This window comes from Ammospiza nelsoni, chromosome 3, assembly GCF_027579445.1.
Source record: "Ammospiza nelsoni isolate bAmmNel1 chromosome 3, bAmmNel1.pri, whole genome shotgun sequence".
Lineage (NCBI taxonomy): Eukaryota > Metazoa > Chordata > Aves > Passeriformes > Passerellidae > Ammospiza > Ammospiza nelsoni.
Window position 1 is genome coordinate 22,863,460 of NC_080635.1, and position 13,732 is coordinate 22,877,191.

The 13,732-nt window shown below is 47.0% G+C and overlaps 1 protein-coding gene across 1 annotated transcript in view; it reads right to left on the reverse strand.

Moving 5' to 3' along the window:
- The window catches only part of VASH2 (vasohibin 2), a 34,618-nt gene that overhangs the window by 16,036 nt on the left and 4,850 nt on the right, over positions 1–13,732 (reverse strand). Inside the window, exons 2-4 of the mRNA XM_059468236.1 lie at positions 13,113–13,201; positions 10,753–10,809; positions 1,646–1,720 (exon numbers count right to left, since the gene is read on the reverse strand). Of these exons, the coding sequence (XP_059324219.1) occupies positions 1,646–1,720; positions 10,753–10,809; positions 13,113–13,201 (221 nt within the window). The remainder of the gene's footprint in view (positions 1–1,645; positions 1,721–10,752; positions 10,810–13,112; positions 13,202–13,732) is intronic.

A 13,732-nucleotide genomic window follows, 5' to 3' on the forward strand; every position in this document is an offset into this window, starting at 1 on the left:
CCAGATTCTGCATCTGGGACAGGGCACACCCAGTTGTGTGGACAGACTGGGGAATGAGAGGCTGGAGAACAGCACCACAGAGAGGGAACATGAGCCAGCAGTGCCCTGGCAGCCAGGAGAGCCAGCCATGTCCTGGGGGGCATCAGGCACAGCATGGCCAGCCAGGCAAGGGAGGGGATTGTTCTGCTCTGCTCTGCCCTGGGGCAGCCTCACCTCTGGTGCTGGGGCAGTTCTGGGCGCCACAACATAAAAAAGATATAAATCTATTAGAGAGCATCCCAAAGGGGGCAATGAAGATGGTCCTTGGGGGGAAGCCATACAAGGAGTGGCTGAGGTCACCTGGCTTGCCCAGCTTGGAGGAGACTGAGGGGAGACCTCACTGCAGTCACACCTTCATCCTGAGGGGAAGAGGAGGGGCAGGCACTGGTCTGTGCTCTGTGGTGCCAGTGACAGGACCAAGGGAATGGCCTGAAGCTGTGTCAGGGTTAGGCTGGATATTAAGGAAGGGTTCTTCACCCAGAGGGTGGCTGGGCACTAGAACAGGCTCCCCATGGAAGTGGTCACAGCACCAGGCAGCCTGACAGAGTTCAAAAAGCATTTGGACAACACAGGGCCTGAACCTCCATGGTTTTTGTGGGTCCCTTCCAACTCAGGATATTCTATAATTCTATTATTTCTCCTTCTGGAAGGGCTTTGAAGGGGGTTTGAGTCTCTTGTTGACATCAAGCCCCCAGGACCCCAATCCCTCCAGCTCATGCAGAGCCTGTCAGCATTCCCAGGGAAACCCTGTGAGCCAGAGCCACCTCTCAGTCTGCAATCCAAGGCCTATCCCTGGCACACACTGCCCAGCCCATGCCCTTCCCAGCCCCAGCAGCCATGGATTCTCACAGGCACCACCTGCCAGGCTCTGCCAGCTCCCTGTCCCACGGGAGGGGGCAGCAGCAGCCAGCACAACACTGCAGAGACATCCCAGGAGATGGCTTGCTCCAGGGCTTATTTTCAGTTGGGATTTGTTTTAAGTGAAACTTGATCATTTCTGACAAGATGTGTCTGGCAATCTGTTCCTGCAGCCCTGCCTTGCCCTCCTCCAGTGTTTGAGGATGGTGCAGGCTGATTTATCAGTGACAGCACCAGTGGGTGGAGAAGCAATCAGTGTCTAAATGACTGAAGAGTGAGTGGGAAGCAAGCATTATGTGAAGGGGAAGCTCCAATGTTTAACTGTAACACACACATGTTTCTGCACAAAGCACAGCTGCAGGTTCAGAGACAAAAGCTCAACATCAGACAAACACAGAACAGAACCCACCTCCTCGGGTGCTACCAAGCTCCAACAACAACCAACAGAGAAATGCTAACAAAGAAAACAAGGATTGTGCAGAAAGGGACTTATCTGGGCACTTTGGGTCAGATCCTGACATTATGCAGATTAGCAGGGCAGGAGGCAAAGCCTGCATGAGCCGGCACACAGCATCCCAACTTGCACCTACAATTCCAGGCAACTCAGCACCTTGGTGATGACTACCAGGGCAGCTCCCCAAGCTGCTGGCACTCACCTCAGGCTGCAGCCCTCTCAAACACCATCTGTGAGGGGCAATGCATTCAGCAGAGCTGCAGTGGAAAAAGGCACAGGCACAAGAAAGGATACATCCCCAGGATAACTGCTTCAAGGCATTTGATAGGTAAGGACTCCCTGGTCATTTCTCTTGCTGTCTCCATTAACCTAGAACAAAAACAAAACAGATTTCAGTCCTTCCAGCTAGAGCAATTGACAGGAATCAAAAGGTCCTCTTATACACCAAGAGCCAGGCACCTCCAGTTCTCATCTCAGCAAGAGCTGGGGAACTTGATTCTCCCCTTAGTGACTTGTTGGAGTCCTGTTAACTTCTGGAGGATGACTGGGGGGGAAAAGAAAAGGAAGAGGAAAAAAAATATTTTAAGGTGAATGGGAGGAATGTAGTCCTCTCTGCATCTGGCAGCAACTCCCTGAGCATCACCTCAGACTGTAACACAAAGCCCACTGAACTGCATGAGCTGGCAGTCATGGAAATCCCAGAGCAGGACTGAGTTCAGCTTATTTTCAAAATAATCCTGGCTCTCCTCTGCAGGAAAAACAAACAAACAAACAAACCAGGAGAGAGAGAATGGTTACTGGCCCCCTAAAAGCTACAAATGCCTGCATAACCCCATAGCTACAGCTGCAGACCAGAATTTATTGCCTTTTTATCAAAGCCTGCAATGCAGAAAGCTCTACCAACACAGACACTTCACATCCCTGCAAACTGAGTTATTGTCTTGCTGCTGCCCCACATCTCCTGTGGACAGGGAAAGTGGCAAAATCCACAAAATTTCCTGCAGGAGTGCAGGAAACTATACATGCCCAGGATTTTGCAAGTTCCCAAAGTTTAGGCACAATCTAGACACCATCTCTGGAGTACAATTATTTGACAGGGACAGCACTGTGACAAGCAAGCTCAGGTCAGCTGAGAAAGCTGCTGTGCCAGACTGACACTGCACTATTAACCTAGCAGGTAACCCATACCCTTCCACAAACAGATCCTGAAATCTTGGACAGTTTGAAAAAAAACAAAATAAAATGGAAAAGCCTAAAAAAGGCCAGAAGAATCACATTCAATGCCACACCAAAAAAATGCCCCCCCCAAAAAAGCACAGCTGAAAACTCAGCCAGAGGATAACTTTTCTTTTGCAGTCTTCTCTATCCATATCCTTTCTCTGGGAAGAGCTTTGTAAACAGATCCCTACTCTAAGGAAATACAAGATTAAATGACAAAAATATTTGTATTAGAGAAGATTATGAAAATACGGATCTGAAACCATCAGTCTGTTCCCCCCCTTTCTGATTCACCCACCTCATGCATTTTAAACCTTGTGTTGAATGCAAGTGACAACAGAGCTTCCACTGCTATTACAGCCTGTCACAGCCATTTCATGTCCCATTTATCCAAGTTAGAAATTATCTTTTCATTTGTAAACAACCACCCCTTACACTGCCTGCAGTTCAGAAGACTAATTAGAGTTTGCCTGCCTCCTCCACACTCACAATCAGGCACAGAACCCCAGAGAACTGCTGGGAGCACAGAGCAGCCCTGGGGAGGGCACACAATGGGGCTCCTTCATCGCCCACAGAGGCTCCCACTGGTCATTGCAAAGCCCTGTCTCTGTCTCAGATTTGTTATGTGCAGATGAGGCATGGGAGGTATCCATAAACAAGATAATCCACTGGATTTCCTATCTTCTAACCACAAGGGAGTCACAAAAAAAAAAAAAAAGAAAAAAAAAAAAGAAATTATTATTATCAATGTTCATCATGAGTTGTAAAAGCATTTACCTGCAAGCCGCTTGGTGTGACCTGTGCCTGGTTCACACAGTCTGAGGGGCAGGGGCAGAGCCAGCATCCCCTCCTCAGGCACACCCAGCAGCCTGCACCTGGATCCAGGGATGCAGGGGCACTTGGCAGCTCAGAGACACCAGTGGAGCAGGACAGTGGGTGTCAGGGTCTCTGCTGGTCAGAATGACTCTGAGAAAAGCTGGAAAGTCTCTTTTCTTAGCTCAGCGCTTGAAGAAGGAGTCAGGGCTCTTCATTTCTCGGTCTCAAGGTTGTTTATTGTTTCTTGTCTATAAAAAATTTTCTCTTGCTCTGCTGAGGTCAGCTCAGCAAGAAGGTTTGAGGCACTCTGTTTTCCCCCAGGGTGGTGTTATGTCTTCATACTAAAACTACGTATACAATGTCTACAATTACTTCCCAATACCTATCACCTATGTTAGACAGTGAGCTTCTACTCTAAACCAATCTGTAAGTGCCAACATCACAGCAGAAGATGGAGGCCAAGAAGAAGGAGAAAGGCTGGACACACCCAGTCCCTTCCATCTTGCTTCTTGAACTCTCATACCAAAAACCCTAAAATCTACTTTTCTACTCCATGATAACTTCACTATTATTCTACTTAAACTGTTGTGGCTTGCTGATCTTTATACAAGGTTGGTAACTTGCTCCACGGGTCATAATCAAAACCACAGGTGTTTGGGGCTCTGTGCCAGGGTCTCTGAGCCCCCTGGCAGGGGTCTTGGCTGCTCAGGACAGCCAGAGGGATGTCCTGGGTTCCCACAGGTGGGGAGGGTCTGTGAGAAGGGAGCATTGCTCAGGAGGCACCACCAGCTGTCAGCCAAGCAGCAGCCACTGCACTTCTGGGCAGGCTGTGCCCTCACACACAGCCCCCCTGGAGCCCTGGGAGCACTCTGCAAACAGTTTGCTTTCTCTCTGCATTTCCAGCACAGACCTCAGGGTTTGTGTGCATGACCCAGTTCAAGAGCCACTGAGAGTTCTTCCACTTTTAACAAGCTTGAGTCAAAGCATGGCCTTGAACCCTGTGTTTGCATTGGAAGCAGAGCCCCTGGAGGATCCCCAAGCCACTGCTCGGCCCAAGGTAGCACAAGCCAAATCTAAATCACTCCCCATGGATTATTTTTCAGTCTGCTTTCAACTGGCTTCTCAAAAGCCTGGGAACCCACCAGCTAATCTATCCTATACTTAACCTTGCCTCTAAGAAGGTCCCCTAATGTTTAAACTAAATCCTTCCATTTTTGCAAATCAAATCAGGAGCTGTTTTGGCTCTCCACAGTGGGCATGGAGACCATTCATCATCTCTCCTCTTGCTACAGACATTTGTATATGCAAAAGACTGTAATCTACCTTCCCCTCTGTAAAAATAAGAAAGCAGACACCAATTTTTATTTAATTCCTCTCTCACTCCCCCTGAGGTTATGATTTTAGGACAATGTTTGTTTCTTTCAATTTTGGAATCCCTTCAACCAACTCACTTCTCACAGTCCTTTGGCTAAGCCCACAACAGTACAAACAGACCAATTTCCTTCTGAATCCATCTTTCAGTGCATATATGCAACCAAGCCAGCATGGTGGTGGCTTTTCTCTGTTGGCCCACACTGAATCGGGTTCTGGTGGTTTTTTGTTGGGTTTTTTTGTTGGTGTTTTTGGTGGGGTTTTTTTGTTGGTTGGTTGGGAGGTTTTTTTGTTAGGGGTGGGGATTTTTTGGCTGGGATTTTTTGGTAAATTTTATTTGGTTTCTTTTTTTTTTTAAGCTCATCTTCTTCTTTGCCAAACTCCACTTTTGCTCTCCACAGCTGGCTACTCCCAAACTCTCTTATTACATTTGTCCTCACTAAATTATCTCCCATTTGTTCCAGCCCAAGAGATCACTCTGAATATCCCAGTTCCACTTGTCAAAGCCTTGTCACCTTGTCCAGCCTGGACTGCAAATCATCCATCATGATACAATTAGTCCTACCCATACCATTAAGGAAAAACTGAGCTGGGACAGACACTGCACACCTCTGACAATCTCTGAGGTGAGAGATTGTAAAGTGCCACTTTACCAAGATCTCTGAGGCAAGATTGGTAAAGTGCCACTTCCTACGTGCTGCTTTCCACCAAGTTGGGTCCTTCCATTAAATAGTTTTATTTAGACTCAAGGTCCCTGCCTTATCTGCAGAGATAAGATGTGGCCTTATCAAAAGCCACACTAAAACAAGGAGTTATTACATCCACGTCTTCTCCCTTGTTTGCAAAAGCTCATAGAAGTCAATTCTCAGAAACGAACAGTGGCAACGCTATTAATGTTGCCTTTTTCTTCCCTTGAACTGCAGATAAACTCAAAGTTCCTAGACTTATCTTTTCCCTTATTCTTTTTAAAGGCTGCTATCTTTGCCTTCCCCAGCACCCACCCTCCCCACATTCTCTAACACAAATATTAATGGTCAAGGCTGCATGTCAGCTCTCTAAGGGATCTATGACAAACAACTTATGGCAAATAACAGAGCATTCAGCTCATGTGAAAACAGCACAATTCAGGTGCTCTTTGATTTGTCCTTTCCCTCTTTTCCCTCACTCCTAAATTCCTATCACATTGTCTCAGATATTAATAGTGACCAGAAACTCTGGAGTTAAACTTGTGAAAGGAGATTTAAGGAAGGCAGAAAAGAATTAAAAAACAGCATCAAGCATTTCAATTCCCTGCCTTAGCAGAGTTTGCTACTGGGATTTTCTTTAAATCTTGACAGTTACCTGAAAAGAGCCCCATATATAGCTATTCTTTAGTCTTATACATCAGACAGCTGGGAATTAGCCCACAGTTACCCTTTCCCAACACTCCAGTGAGCACTGGGGGCAGCCCATCTCTTCCAGGAGAGACTGCTACAGCCAAAGACAGCACCCTGCAGCTCCCCTCCTTGTGGCATTGACACCACTCTCTTGATGTCTGCCAGGCACATCTCTATTCCAGACCACAGTGAACACTTCTGCCTTTTAACAAATGTAGCCAACAGGAACAGGCTGCTTGTTCCTCCCTCAAACCTAGTCCTTGGCAGATAGTGATACTTCCTTGTTAATTGATTCAAATTTCTTTCAGTGTTTTCAGGAGCCAAGCAGGACTATCTCCCTTGCTTCCTGCAGTAACAGAGGCCCTGAAAGGAGCTGACTTTGCTTCTTCAGGATGCTTTCTGTTCAAAATGGCAGCGCCTAAATACAGCTCACACAAATCATTCATTCCTTTTGCTTCCAGATTTTTCTCTTGGGGCACCCAATTTCATATACAGGTTAGAAAAAGCTTAAAACCATTCAGCATGCCCAAAACTGGAGGATCTCACCAGCTGGCACTGATCACACTGGAGTCCCTTCAGGGATGACCATGCTTAGGAGAGGCTCCCCATTACCTTCACCAGAAAGACTCCTACAAGACTGAATAATTTTTTTATTAGTGAGATCCTCCAGTATATTTTTCCACAAGATTCTCCTTGCACAGACCCATGTATTTGCATGAGGTCTATAGAAAAACTTGGGAGAAGGAGATTTTAAGGTTCCTGACAGTTTCATTCATGATAACGAAGCCGAGAGAGAAGTGAAAGGCACCAGCAGGAGTAAAAGGAGATAAAACAGCAGAGCAGATATGGATCTTGTGAATCCTCTCAAAAACAGTGTTGCAACAGCAAAAGCATTTCCACCACATGCTGAACACCCTACCGTATCTGTAACATCCCCTTTGTGAGAGAGAGAAGCAGATGTTCAAATGCCTTCTGCAGCCTATTGTCTGGAAATGCTATGAGCCCATTTTTCTTTACAGCCCCATCAGTGTTCCTTAATAACATGGTGTGTGGAAACAGAATTATTCCCCATGTCCCCTTCCCTGTTATTTGGTTGCGTTGTTGCCACGTGACAGCTCCTGTCGTGCTCCTTCCCTGCAACTGATCACACATCATATCTGCTGCCACTGAAGGGCTCTCCCTCCTCACAGAGCAGCTTCTGGGCTCCAATTCCTCACAGAGCACAGAACCCACCCAAACACCAGTTTCTGCCTCAGCTGCAGGTCCCCCTGTTCAGCTGGCACTTACTGGAGGGAACAGAACAACACTGCACCTCCCCTGATCCTCTGTGGAGGATAAAGGGATTTGTTCCTCATCGTGCCTCATGCCTGCATCCTAGAACAGAAGCTTCCAGAGGGCTTATCTCTCCTTGCAAACCCAGTAGTAACAGCTTGTTGACATTGAATTCACAGTTACAGATATTACTAGGTATCCACACATACACTTTTTTCCTAAAGCTCTTACACGATCCAAGCCTGGAAGTTTTAAAAAGAAGGACTATGTCAGTCAAATGTATCATTTTTGATCAGACTGGTCATAACAACAAAAGTCTAATATAGGTTTAGCCAGCATAATCCTGCATGGGAAAAGGAGAACCAGTCCTACTGGTGTCTGAAACATTCATATCACATGCATACATACACGGATCAGCAGAGCTGAACTTCACAGGGTGCCCTTTACCTATTCAGTACAAAAAGGCACATCATGAAGCCTGTGAAGGGCACTCTCCCAGGATACTGTGTAAGCAAAGCACTCCTACAGTGGATGTAGCGACACCCATAAATTTGGATTTTATGCAAATACAGCCAACTCAGGAGAGGTGAGACCCAGGCACATTTTCAGACACAGTTTGCCAGCACAACAAGAACAGCACACCAAGTTTACAGGTTCACAGCTCTGCCACCCTGACTCACACAGCTACGCCAACAGAAATCTAGCATTGCTGAAAGTGCTATCTGTAGTCTAGACAATCCACGTGGTGGTCTGGCACTCTAAAATTCAAGTTGATAATAAGAGTAACTTTCTTTAAAGAGACTGTAAATACTGAGTTATAGCAAGACTGTATCCCTTAATGAGCACACATAGATAATTTATGCTGTTCTTCCTATGCTCAGCCACACATTTTTATTTTGTCATACATCACATTGATGCTGGCAGTAAATCTCTACAATATCTAGTCCTCCCTCCATAATAGGAAAACTCATTAATATGCCCCAGCTGCTTTAGGACACTTTGACATGAATTTATGAATATTCAATTTCCATCTAGTACTCAGCTTCTTTGTGTCCAACCACTGCTGTCTTGAGGAGAGGCTGCCAAAGATTTCGTAACACTTTGAGCCCTCGCATTATGAAATCAGCAATATGTTTAGTGTCAATAAAGCCCTGGGAACAGCCTCATTTTTCAAGAGCCAGTGGCAATTGGAGGCCTTCAGCAGCTTGCCCAAACACTGTGTTGCAGCAAGCGAGACCTTTCACACCACAAAAATTGTCACCTCAGCACAGGACACCTGTCATTGCCACGCTGGGAGCAGATTTCTTGCAAAGCAGAACACACCTCCCAGGAAAAATAACTTGGAGGTGTGAGCGATTTTCCAGCTTTGATGAAAACTGGCCAGATGAAGGAAAGGGAAGCTTTTGTGCACACCTCAATGCATTATTCACAGAGAAACACCAAAGCTGGGGTTGGAAGGGACCTCCAGAGACCATCTGCCCAGCCCTCCTACTAAAGCAGTTTCATTTAGAGCAGGTTGCACAGGTAGGTTTTGAATATCCCCACAAAAGGAAACTCCATAACCTCTATGGGCAGCCTGTTCAAGTGCTCTGTCAGCCTCAAAGTGAACATTTTCTTCCTCACACTTAGATAAAACTTCCAGCTTCTGCCCATTGCTCCTTGTCCTGTCACTGGGGACCACTAAAAATAGTCTGGTCCCATCCTCCTGACTTGGCCAGGTAAATTTTAAAAGATATGAAATCTAAACCAGAAACTGTAAGTTTCATAAAAACAACTGGAATTTTGGTTTCATAAAAATGACGAACTTCAGACAGCTTTGCATGCATTCTCCTCCTCAAAACTGGAGAAACCAAGCCCAGGCAAGTGTTAGAGCCTACAGCAGAACAGCAGATCTGGGCAGCAACTCGTGCTCCTGACAGCTCCACTCCTCCCAGCACTCCCATCCACCCAATCCAGGAGCAAAGCAGCACAGCTTGAGTCAGCACACACCGTGCTCAGGCAACTGTGCCTGGAGAGCTGGCAGCCCCTGAGGGGTTGGACACTTCCAGGGGCACCATCCTTAACCCCACAGAAGTCCTGCCACCCCATTCCAAGCAGTTCCCAGCAGCAGCAAGAGAGGAGTCAGACACCGGCCCCCAAGCAATCACTAAGGCAGATAAACAGAGGAAATGGCTCCACTTGGGAGGTGATTCAAAGCCACAGGCACATATCCAGCTGTGAGCACTCTATCTGTTCCCTTCTAGGAAAGAGCACCATCCTCTAAGCCAGGCTTTTATCCAGCCCAGGAAGACAACGACCTTTTAAGTGGTAAGTGCTGAGCATAATTCATTTTCATCCTTCACTTCCTTTGAAAAAAGTAATGGGACAAATTTAAAAATGAGTGAGCAGCTTGAAAATTGGTTTAAGCTTCTGTAAACTCATCTATCATTCGAGGCACAAGATTTGTTTTAAACAAGTTCCACCAGACCAGTGAACATTAGATAAAGGAGGTGAGAAAGATTGCTGTCAGCAAGATGAAAACCTGAAGCACAAAGCTGAGATGGGAACTGGAATTTTAGAGTGAGGGACCATTAGTTTATTGACAGAGAAATGGAAAGAGCTAGGGACAGAGCAGTCTATGGGAGTAATTATACTCTGCTTATCTTAATTTCACCCTAAAATAAAACCATAATGCTGTCAACACCCTTCCTGCCCTAACCTGCTAATTTATTAGGTTCTGTTAAAGAGCTGTCCCAAGTATGATGCAGTTCTAACACACAAAAGACCCCAGCTCTCTGCCACCAGGCTCCCTGGGCACATGTTCATAGCTCCACTGCACAACTCATCACCAGCCAGCACAAACCCACCACATGGACAAAACAGCAAGATAAGCAGCAAGGCAGAAGCACAGACACAACTTAAACAGTCCATTGTGAGCCTCCAGGGAAAACTGCTGTGCCCAGGATGTCCAAACTCCTGCTGCACTTCACACAGCTAATCCCTTCCTACACCTGCAAAGGGCATTTCAGCACAACCAGAATATCAGGACTTACTCAGTTTCCAGAAAAGCACCCAGCCCTCCCAGCCCAACACCAATAAGCAGAGAGTTTTCCCAGCCCTGTGCACGCAGCTCTGGCCTGCAGCCAAGCAGCTCCCACACAGCTGCTGAGTAAGAGCAGCCCTTCCACTCGATGGTCCTTTTGGCACCCCGCAGCAAGCTGGGACACTCCTTGCAAAGGCAGCAACAGAGGCAGCTTTGGCCCTGCCACAGGAGCACAGAGGACACAGCCCTCCCATGCCATGTGCTGCAGTGCTGCAATGCCAGCTGATCAGGGACAAGGACCCCAGAGCAATTCCAGTGGCACTTACCCACTCAGAGGTCTGCTCTTTCTGATCTCGAAGAACTGTGTTCCCGTGTGATTGTATCTGCATTTTGCCTGTTAAGGGAAAGGAACTGGAACAGCCAAGCAATAAAATAACACTGCTGAAAAGGTGAATTTCAGTTCTGAGGTCCTGCTGAAACACAAAACAGACAGTAAAAGCTGTTGACTCTCAGATATGAAACATATGGCATGTAAAATAAAGCAAAACTTGTCACTTGTCTTTTTATATGACTTATTAACAGCAGTAGGTGCAGAATCATATATTAAGGTTGACCATCTAAAATGACACTCAAACTCAGCATTTGAAGGTTTTAGACTCTCTTTTGCACTAGGTCCTGCTCACTACTAGGTTGCAAGTTTGGAAAAAAGTCTCCCATATGGGCCAGAGAAAGCTTTCATAGCTTACCCTAACCAATCAACATAATCCATGGTCTGAAAAAACTTATTTCCTTTAGAAGTCTTTTAACTCCATCAGCCTCATGGCTCACTGTGACCTGTCAACCAAAATCATTGCAGGTGCATCCCTTCACACTTAGAAAATAGAAACCATTCTCTAAAAACACAATGCTCTTGAAATGAAAACAACCAGCTACGTGCAAGCCAAGGTCATTAGTTAACACTAATTGCAGAAAAGTTCATCACAAAATGATGCCAGCAGACAGTCAATCAAATCTCAGCACCACCTTCCTAGCAGCATCAACAGAAGCAGCCTCTTCCCTGCTCCTTGTGTATTTCCGTCCAAGCAGCAATGCAATAAATCAGACCAGGAAAACAATCTGTTCAGTAAAAACAAAAACAAAACAAAAAACCCAATTAAGTTTTGTAAAAAAAAAAAAAAAAAAAATCACACTGCCCTTATTTTTGATAGGTTACTTTTCCAGTTGAATCTCCTTCCTAACCTAGTATCTAGTACCTAAATTCTATTCCCATCAGAATGTTCATGCCAGTAAAACTGATGCTACCAGGGCACTAGCAGGTGACCCCATGGAAGCTGAGAGTTGCTTGCAAAGTATAAATAGCACAGCTGCTGTATGTATAACCATAGCCTAAATAAAAACTCCAGCTCTCAGCAGGATGCTTGAACTGACTTCAATTAGAGTTCAGAGCTTTCCACAAACAAGGCTTTACTTCCCTCCTGCCTTCAAAACTAACTCATGAGGCCCTCTCAGGGTGCTCTGCACAAAGCACACGTCCTGCAGCCCTCAAAGGAAGCCCAGACGCTGCTCCCCAGCCCCCCTTTGAAGTTTTTCTGAACACAGACCCAAACCCTGTGCCTAAGGCCTGCTCCTGCTACACAGCAGAATTCAGGATTTCAAATCCACTGTGGGGGGAGGTGGGGGATAATGTCATTTTTGGAGCTCTGTATGGCACGGTATCCTCTCTGGCACAATCCCAGGGAGCAAGAAGCCTCCTGTCCTGGCCCAGTGGCTGCCATAGAGAAGAGAAATGCACCATCTCCCTGCAGAGCAGGCAGGCCCAGGCTCCCTGCCCAGGGCAGCTGCTGCAGCTCCAGGCCTGCCTTGATCCCAGCCACGACTGCCCCCGGCTCACCACGCCTGCTATTTCTGGATGCTCTTCCAGCTGCCTCCCGTATCCTTCTTAATCCTTACCAGCACTTCACACTCATTCCTCATCCCCCCAGTTTCCCCACGTACACAGAAAGGCAGAGTTTAGGAAAAAAGGGAAACAGAAGAGCAGCATCTGGGCCAGCAACCTTCCCTGAAATTATCTGTCAGCAATGGAAAGGCAGGAATTGGGCGTGAGGCAGTGACAGACAGGCTAGACAGATGTGTAGATCCCTGATGAATCCCCAAGCAAGGTGGAACATGTGGAAGGGAGATGCCTTTGGTCAGTTCCTGTGTCACAGGCAAGCCTGCCCACCTTGGGGTCAGGACAGCTGCTTGTGCCCCCCACCCCAGTGACAAGCACTCCCTGCAGGCTGAGCACACAGGCAATCCTCAGGGGCTGCCCAGGCACAGGGAGAGAGGGTTTGACATAACACTGGCTCCCTCTTAGTGGCTTTATGACAAGATACCATATTATTTCTCCAGGCATCATGATCCAATCATAATATCCTCATACATCAACTTCAAAATAAGCACTTCTATTCCCACCAATGTCACTCCAGTTAAATTTTTCAGTATAATTTAAAGCTATTACATCTCCCAGAGGACTGCTATGACAAGCTCAGTGCTGCTGGAGCTATCACAAATCCCTGGAGGCATCCCTTTACCCCCAAATGATCCCAAGCCCTTGCAACCAGCTAAAGCTTCAGTAGAGCTCTGTTAATTCACACCAGGCACAAGTCAGCCTTCATTCCAGAGAACACACACAGGAGAAGGATACTGCAGCATCTTCATGTAGGTCTGTATTGCCTGGAGCCATTCTGGGATTGACATGGAGAGCTTGTAGTTTGGCACTGGCGGCACTGAGGGCTGGACACGAGAAAGAAGATGAAGAGGTTAGACAGGCAGGGCTCCCTGCAGAGCAGATAAGTGATTTACTGAGCAGTGGCATGTGCTCAGTGCAACACCACGCTGCAGCACAGATGGCTTAAGCCCCACGTGAGCTCAGGCATCAGGCAAAGTCATCCTGCTGACCACGGGGGCTGCCCCAGCAGCAGAGCCAGCCCTGCCCTGCACAGAGACCGTGGCAGGCTGATCATCAGAGCATCCCTCAAACAGCCCCTATGCAGGCAGGCAGTGCAGCACAGAAAGCCTCTGCTTCCCATTCCCATCCCCCAGCACAGGGCAGTTTGGATGAGCAGAGTCCCAGCACTGACTCTGCTGTGCTCCCTCCCCCTGGAAGCCATTTCAAGTCTCATTTCTGGCCTCCTTTACCACAAGAGAAAGATAAAAGGAGACAAGGATCCTGGGCTGCATAATTTCCCATCTGCCATATGTCTGCAGCACGCTTGCTGGGGAGGGAGAGCACAGCACCCAGAAGACCACCTGGAACCCAAATAT